The sequence below is a fragment of the Bactrocera latifrons genome, unplaced genomic scaffold (assembly GCF_001853355.1).
Source record: "Bactrocera latifrons isolate USDA-ARS-PBARC rearing strain unplaced genomic scaffold, ASM185335v1 scaffold_43, whole genome shotgun sequence".
In the NCBI taxonomy this organism is placed as follows: Eukaryota; Metazoa; Arthropoda; class Insecta; order Diptera; family Tephritidae; genus Bactrocera; species Bactrocera latifrons.
Genome location: NW_017537079.1, coordinates 649,746 through 658,931, shown reverse-complemented (window position 1 = coordinate 658,931; position 9,186 = coordinate 649,746). Strand labels below are relative to the sequence as shown.

The following is a 9,186-nucleotide window of genomic DNA, read 5'->3' as shown; positions in this document are numbered from 1 at the left end:
TTTTTTTTGTTTTAAAAATACTTCTATGTTTATTATATTTTTTATTCAATATTCCAAAATTTTACGCAGTATTTATTGATGTTTTTATTCACTTTTATCGATTTATAAATATTATTATATTATTCATTCAATATTCTAAAAGGATTTTACCCAATATGTATCGATATTTTAATAATCGATTATTATCGAAAATACAACCAAATTTTTCTTATTTGTATAAAAACAAGTGTTTCCAATTCATACTTTTATATTTCTTACCCAGCTTTTATTGATACTTACTTATATATCTTTTAATTTTAATCATATTTTTCTTTCATAGTTTTACTAACATTATTTCTATATTGTTATAAGTTTTCAATTTTTATCAATATCAATCTTTAGCTTTGATTTTTGTGTTTAATATATTGTGACAAAAACGCAGCCGAAATCGTAATTCAATTACAGCAATATTATTATTATTCATATACGATTATTCAGATTTATTACACAAGCCTGCGAATGGTACAAAGTCCTCAAAGACATTCGAGTGATGGTTGAAGACATGCCTCGTTCTGGACGACCTTCGAACTCTTCAATTAATGAAAAATCAAAATAAATGAAATATATGGTGCTTGTCAGGCAAATGTTAGAGAGATGGCAAGAAAGCACGACATATCTCGTGGGTCCGTTTGAATGACTTTGATGGATATTTTGGGTGTGAAAGGCGTTTTTACTCTACTGGTCCCGATGAAACTGATTTTTTTTTTATTTCAGAGAGTATAAAACATAAACAGGTTTCTTTAGACATGCTTGATCATATGAATTCTGAGTACACATTTATGGAGAGCATTAACCTTCCAACGAAACATGGATTTTTGAGTTTGACACGCAAATAAGTCAAAAATCGTCGAAATTGAAGGAAAAAACGAGCCGTACCCAGAAAAACTACTCCAAAGCCGCTCAAAAATCAAGGTGATTCTCATTATTTTTTTTCGATGTTCGTGGTTTGGTGCGTCATAAACATGTTTTGGAGAGGCAGACGTTCAATAAAGATATCTATTTGGAAGTATTGAGCCTTTTGCGCGAGAACATTGGTCGAAAATGACCGGAATTGTGGAAGAACAATTCATGGTTTTTACACAATGATAATATATCGAGCCACGATTTTGACCGAATTTAGAACCATAAAGGCAAAGTATACCGTCAGTTCACCACCGTATTCACCAGATTTGACTCCGTGTGATTTTTTCTTGCTCCCCAAACTGTAACTGCTGCTCCGTGGAATCCATTCTCAGTCGATTGAAGATACAAAACAAAATTCGCTGAAAGAGCTGAAGGCAATCTCAAAACGTGATTGTGAAAAGAGTTTTGAGGACTGGAAAAATCGTTGACACAAGTATTAAGAAATAGTCTATTGAACTGATAACTTTATTCGATATTGATTTATAAAAAATTAGTATCAAACTGAACTTTGTTACAACTGAATAGTAAAGAAAATATTCAGATCACAATTTATCGATAATTATTATTATTTAGTAGAAGGAGATATGCGAATAAAAATATTACCGAAATAAACTTAATGACGCCTAAGTAATAAGTGAAATAAACATATATTCAATTATTTAAATTTATTTTTTATTATTATTATTCATTTAGTCAAATTTTTTATTATCAATTAATTTTTATAATAAAATACTAACATATTTATAGTAATCCCAGTAAGAAGTTATATAATATAACACTGAATTAAAAAATTCTTACAAACTGTTTGCTGGAGCAACTTCCAATTTTTGGAGAGAAATAGGTATATATGAAGTCGATATATAAGCAAATTAATTTCTGAGTGGATATAATCATTCATCTTCTCATTCACTTACATGACAAACGGTGTATCTTCCTTCTTCGACATTCTGCTTCAGCACTTATTATAGAATTTTCTTTTGAAAATGAACAAAAAGTTCCTTTTTGATTTTTTTTTTTTTGTTAGTTTTTATTTGCAATTAAACAAAAAAAATTATTTGAAAATCGCAAATTTTCAAAGCAGCAAACAATAATAAAAGTTTTGGTTTAATTAAATTTTATTTTTAATTACTTTTCCTTTTCATATTTTTTGAGGGAATAACGACTTAAAACACTTATTTTTTTATCAGCAGAGGTCAACAATCTTGGTATTAATACACTTTAGAGATGTAACTGTATTTATATATTATATTTTTTTATAATATACACACTTTCAACTTAGCACTTGATACACAAATTTGTTGCGAAATGTAATGAAAAAGAAGTTTTCAAACTTTTTCTGAAAGTTTATGCATAATTTTATTTTTATTTTTTTGAAAGTTTTTTTATGACTTTTGGACTTTTTTTTTTTTTTTGAAAGTTTATTATGACTTAAGTTTTATATTTTTTGTTTTTTTTTTAATTTTCTAAATACTTATTTTGAAAGTTTCTGGATTTCTTGAATTTTATTTTAGCTTTCAAATTTGTCAAAACTATGTACAAACTTCAATTCCAACACTCACACACCTTTTTCACAAACATTTCACAACTAAAATTTTTCTTTTCGAACCACAATTAAATTTACACGTGTTTTTCTATCGAAGCTTCTTTGGAATGGACACAGCAAAGTGACTATTTCCAACGTTGCTGAGAAACTGAATGCCTTGATTTTGATGTTAATGACTTTTGGATGGATAAATAACGGGTGAGAGGCGCAAGCCGAGTGTTTAGCCGAAGAGACTTGATCAAGAAGGAAGAGCAACAGTACAAATGCATATGCAAATACAGAATTATCAGCAACTACAAGACCTATAAAGAATGATGTTGATCACTTTTATGAAAAGTCGAAGCAACAAAAATAGCAACAACTTGTTAGCAAACAGTGTTGAAATGCCGAAGGAGGCGCGCAAGCGAGCGAAGGGTGTGTGAGTGGCGTGCAAAGCAACCAAGTTGTGGTGCTGAGTGAAAGGCGTTAAAGTGATAAGACAAATCACAAGCATATATGTACATATATATATATATATATATATACTGTAGATAAATGTATACATTCACATTTGTATTGCTACATATTTTTTAATATTTATTTAATGTAGGTAAGCATGTATGCGGACGTGCTACAGTCACTTCATTGTGTGGTGAGATGTGCAAACTCAGCAAAACAAGAAGAACAAAAAACACCACAAAAGCAGCAACAACAAAAAAATTAAAAACAGTGACGTTGAGTCTTATTGCATGTAAAACAGTTAAAAGTGGAAAAATAGAGATTTAAAGAAAACTATTGTACTTGTATAGTAGATAAGGAATTTTACAGAAGCGCTGCGGCGAAGGTGGAGCGCCAAAAGCGGTAGATGTATGTATGTATAGTAATGAATGGAGTCTTAGTGATTTGTAGTTGTTGTCAACATAATTTATATGGTCGTTTTAGGATTTGTTGTTGTTGTAAATAGAATTTATATGTGTAACAAGTGAGATATTGAGATGAGTATATGCTGATGCTCACATTCGTGCACAACCTCAATAAGAGGCGCAGAAAATACTGCAGTTGCTGCTATTAAAATTAAAGAATTATTACTAAATCAAGAAAAAACACTAATATCCCTCAAAGGTGCTTCTCTTATAATATAAAAGGGGTTAAAAAATAGCTTCATGCTGAGTTTGATCGGTCAGTTTGTATGGCAGCTATATGTTATAGTCGTTCGATCGGTACAATTTGTTTGGAGATAATAGCGCTGTTTTCAGTAATAATCTACACAAAATTTAATTGAGATATCTTGTCAAACAAAAAAGTTTATCAAACAAGAACTTGATTTTGATCGGTCAATTCGTATGACAGCTATATGTTATATTTGTCCGATCTTGAACAGATATTATAGCATTGCTTTCAGCAACAATACATGAAAAATTTTAGAAAGATATCTTATCAAAAAAACAAAATTTCAAGGAAGGACTTAATTTTGATCAGACAGTTTGTATGGCAGCTATATGTTATAGTAGTCCGATCTCAAAATTTTATTTAAGAATTGCAGTACTGCCTCAGAACATAATTTATTTCATATTTGGTAAAGACATCTCATCAAACAAAAAAGTTTTCCACACAAGAACTTGATTTTGTTCGGTCAATTTGTATGGCGGCTATATGCTACAGTGGTCCGATATCGACATTTCCGACAAATGAGCAGCATTTTGAAGAGAAAATTACATGTGCAAAATTTCCGATTGAGATCTCAAAAAATGAGCGACCAAATGGCCACCACAGCTCCGTTTGGTATAGGTACGGCCTGTTTTATTATATATATATATATATTTTTTTTTTTTTTTAATTCACAGGAGGGTATATTTTCTCAAGGAAGCTTCATGCATATGGCAGAGAAACTCAAACAATTTTAGGAAAGCACTAATATATTTTTTTGGAAGGGTCCATTTGCTTAAGATTTCTCCTAAAACTAGAAAGTTTTAAACTTGTAGAACATCTCTCTTACCGAACACCCTTAAAACTTATAATCTGTCCCATAAAGAAAAAAGTGCTTCATTAGTCATATTTTGAAGAAAACAGATTTCATATCTGCCAGAACTATTCACATAACGCTAAAGACAAAGACAGATCTGGACAAAAATTTTCAAAAAATTTGATGTGGTTATTTAGTTAGCTGTTTGTATGCATATACATTAGTGCATATATATATATGTATGCTTGTATATATGCATTTATGATACACATGTAAGCACTTTCCACATGCACATCTTCAACACCGCTCCACACGAAACCAATTTTTTCTACTTGCGCACTTCTTAATCTAATTAAAGTAAATATCCTTTGTAGATAAACAGGTATGTTCTTGTTGGACAATAATGAGTGGTGCTAGCAAATACTCTATGTAAATAAGTCTAGTGCATAAATATTTGTTAAGATAAAGTACTGGAGTGAGTCTTTCGAAAGCTTTGGCATTTTCATTTGGCATACAACGTGCTTCCACATTCTATAAAATCGTATATGTTTTCAACTTATACTTAAAACATAATTTATCACGTTTCTTTTATAACTGTATAAAATTTAACTGTTATAATAAATTAATATTTTTTATATTCATACAATGTTTATTAACTATAACATTAGTTTCAGTTTATTTATTTATTTTTTTTTCTAACAGATAGTACTCGTTTTCCGAAGTGACACTTAGGAGGATTGAAGAATATAATATAAAAAAAAATACAATTAAATGAAATGAATAATATATATGAACATAAACGCAGATATTAGAAACAACGTATAATAATTTAAGGTAAAAATAAAAAATTAAATAATATTAAATAAAATTAAATATTTAAAATAAAATAATCTAAAACAAAAACGAAAATAACAAAATAAATTAAACAACAATGAAATAATTTAAAATAAAAACATGATAGAAAAAAATAAAACAAAAAATTAAATTATAAAGTAGAATGAACTCTCTCTTGCAGCATGCAAAACTCAGAGTCAGTGAAATACCTGAAGATGTAAAGCGTCGAATAGAGGATCGGAATCAAGGCAATTTTATGTATACATATACTTCTTCTTCTTGATTGGCGTAGTCACCGCTTACGCGATTATAGCCGAGTTAACAACCGCGCGCCAGTCGTTTCTTCTTTTCGCTACGTGGCGCCAATTAGATATTCCAAGTGAAGCCAGGTCCTTCTCCACTTGGTCCTTATAACGGAGTGGAGGTCTTCCTCTTCCCCTGCTCCCCCGGCAGGTACAGTGTTGAAGACTTTCAKAGCTGGAGTGTTTTCGTCCATCCGGACAACATGACCTAGGCAGCGCAGCCGCTGTCTTTTAATTCGCTGAACTATGTCAATGTCATCGTATATCTCGTACAACTAATCGTTCCATCGAATGCGATATTCGCCGTGGCCAACGCGCAAAGGACCATAAATCTTCCGCAGAACTTTTCTCTCGAAAACTCGAAACATAGACTCATCCGTTGTTGACATCGTCCAAGCCTCTACACCATATAACAGGACGGGAACTGTGAGTGACTTATAGATTTTGATTTTTGTTTATCGAGAGAGGACTTTGCTTCTCAATTGCCCACTCAGTCCGAAGTAGCACCTGTTGGCAAGAGTTATTACATTATATACTACAAGTGTATTTAACTCTTATACGAAAAAACGAAATTATGTGTAGTATATAGTAGTATCGACCCGATTTTTGCTCATCTCACATACTACCTATATGCCATATACTAAAAAGATGTTCCCTGAGTTTCATTAAGGTAACTCACATTATGTTCATCATCATGCTAAAAGTTTTATGAAGGCTATGTTAAGTTTATCCATTTTACACATAAAGATATACTGTTATGAGTAAAACATGTTCTGTAAATTCATTGGCCTCACCTCGAAACTCAAAAATCTTTATATTAGATATATGAGGACTCAGGGAAGTATTGAACCGATTCAACTCCTTTTTGATACACATAAATACTAGTGTCAGGAAAAATTTCAGTCTGAATTTCAATTATATATCTCACACATTGGACATGGACACAAACAGTATTGGTTGCATTTGGAGACTTTTGATGTTAATATGTCATACTTTAAAATAATTATTAGTGCAAATTTGTATCTCGTTATATTATTTGCTTCTTGATTTGTGAACTCAGAAGTTAACGAATCGAATTGGAATTAAAAATTGTTTTGTATGTGAGGTTGGCGTGATTGTAGTCCGACTTCGCTCATTTTCACACTGTGACATATGTAGAAATGTGATATAAATGCCAGGTACTATTTCATCCATTTTCGCCCTGCGGTAGGAGTTCATATAACTAGTATTTACGTTGATTAATTCAGTTATTGTGCATGTAGTGGTTTCGGAAATATCCACACTATGCTCATTAGAGGCTCCCACATGATCCTTCAACTTTTTCTTTAGAAGTTTTCCAAAATATTAAAGATCGAAAGGAAGTCCTTGTAGTCCAAATTAAGAGCTTAAATTTTCAAGGAAAATACAAAATTTGTGTGTGTTCACAAAGAAATAAAAAAAAAGCCTAATGTATATAAATAACTAAAAAATTAAAATATTACAATTAAATATGTATAAACTATTTCTGAAATTAATAAACTACAATCAATTAAAATAGAATAAAACTAACATCAAAATAATGTTGTATTAAATCAATCAATTTACTAATATTATTTCAAATCACACGTTGTTATTATACATACATATATGTTGTATCAAGTATTTAGTAATCGGCTGCTACCCAATTATTGAGCTTTTGGAAGTACGAAGAGCTTTCGTACGAGTACTAAAACCTCTGTTGGATATTTTTTGACTACTTTTAACAAAGTGAATAAAAGGGTTGCTGCATTGGCACGAAGAAGCTTTTAGCAAGCTTTTAATAGCAAATAAAAGCTTTGAATTTCTGTCCTTATTTTTTACCCTATACACTGAATAGTATATAAGCGAACCACGCTGTTATGTTGGCACAGAAAGAATGTAACCTATGAATTTCACACTTTTTGCAAATTTATTTATGAATTTTTAATTTGGAGCAAATCGTTTGCTAATAACAGTAGGCATGTAAGCCAAAACTCAGTTGAATATGATGAAGGCTTCTGTCAACAGCCAAACACCTAATATAAATATATTTTCAAAGTTCCGATTTACTGCAACGAAAAAGCGCGTGTACTTTTACTAATAACAATGTATATTTGTGGCTAAAACTGGACGACAACTTGAATTTGCCCTCAAATAACTAATATCACAATATTCGAACATCCAACTGACTTTACTTCTAACGATTGATGATTGTATGTGCGGAACCTTGATGAAGCACAAGGCGCATTGTGCATTATTTATATGTGATATTTGCTAAAAATAAATAAAATCAAATCCATACATCCCCTAAACCTCATATAAGTACCCAATGTAGAAAATTTCAAACTTCGGGTAAGTCTTTTACCAGATGCAAGTACATCTTCTTCTTCTTCTTGATTGGCGTAGTCACCGCTTACGCGATTAAAGCCGAGTTAACAACCGTGCGCCAGTCGTTTCTTCTTTTCAAGTGAAGACAGGTTCTTCTCCACTTGGTCCTTCCAACGGAGTGGAGGTCTTCCTCTTACTCTGCTTTCTCCGGCGGATACTGCGTCGAATACTTTCAGAGCTGGAGTAAAAAAACCAACCCAATGAAAACGCAACATGCAAGTATATATGTATATGAATTACCGGTTACAGTCGTATATCTCCAGTGCTACCAACCACATAGTGTCATACCATATAGTGTTGGAAAGATGACATTTTAAGCTTTATTTAACAAAAAGATTTTAAAAAAAAGTTGCAGCTGTTCAAAAATAAATAAAAATAATGAATAAATTCGCAATATTTTGAAATTTTTGTATAAAAAAGGAAAGCATTTCACACAAGCCACCAATGAAATTTGTGAATGCTTTGCTGAGAAAAGGCGCCGTTTTGCTGAATTCAAGTGTCGCTGAGCTCACGATCTTCATTTTCAGGCAACAAATAGTCGGCTTACATAACGCGATAACGGTCGTCAGAAATGAGACACATCGCTGAACAAAATTTGGCTCGGAAGCGTCAGGTTTTCTTAGAACTTTTCAAAAACCCAGCGATGTTACTTGTGAAGATCGAACGAGTTCAGTTCTTGCACAAGCTATATTTGGTCCGTCTGAGTTGCTGCAAACTGCGCTGAATTGATTCTTCTCGGCCTGCGTATACACTCTCAGCAACGGCTGCTATGTTTTCTTCCCTGCGTGCTAGACGTGGTATAACCGGCCGAATATTATCTAATAATTAATGAAGGGAATCAAGATAGGTGATAGTGTTGCGAATAGTACGCTCAGTATGCCGATTATGTTGGCCGTAAGTTGAGCGAAGTACGCGAAACACATTCGTTACAGAACAACTACTAAACAAGAATAATATGACAGCTTGACACGACTCACGCGTGGTCTGTCAAAAAAAAGGCTATTGAAAAGAGTACATCTACTTTAATCATCCGTTATTTTCAAAATTTATGCTTACCAAATTTTTTCTTGAATTTTTCTTTTGAAAGATGTTTATATTTTGAAAAACATTTATACAAATACATATGTATTCGGAAGAGAGAAAATTTTTATAAAAAATTGTTTGCCAGAAAAACATTTTTATGGCACGTAAGAACAAATTTTCATATACTTTTGTTGTTTGAGTAAAAGATTTTGTTA

General features: G+C 31.7%; 1 protein-coding gene across 1 annotated transcript in view; it reads right to left on the bottom strand.

The window, feature by feature from the left end:
* LOC108972804 (zinc transporter 2) overlaps nt 1-1,974 on the bottom strand; it is a 137,591-nt gene extending 135,617 nt beyond the window's left edge. The window contains exon 1 of the mRNA XM_018939626.1: nt 1,857-1,974. Within this exon, the coding sequence (XP_018795171.1) occupies nt 1,857-1,888 (32 nt within the window). The 5' untranslated portion in view covers nt 1,889-1,974. The remainder of the gene's footprint in view (nt 1-1,856) is intronic.
* Between the last annotated feature and the right edge of the window lie 7,212 nt (nt 1,975-9,186).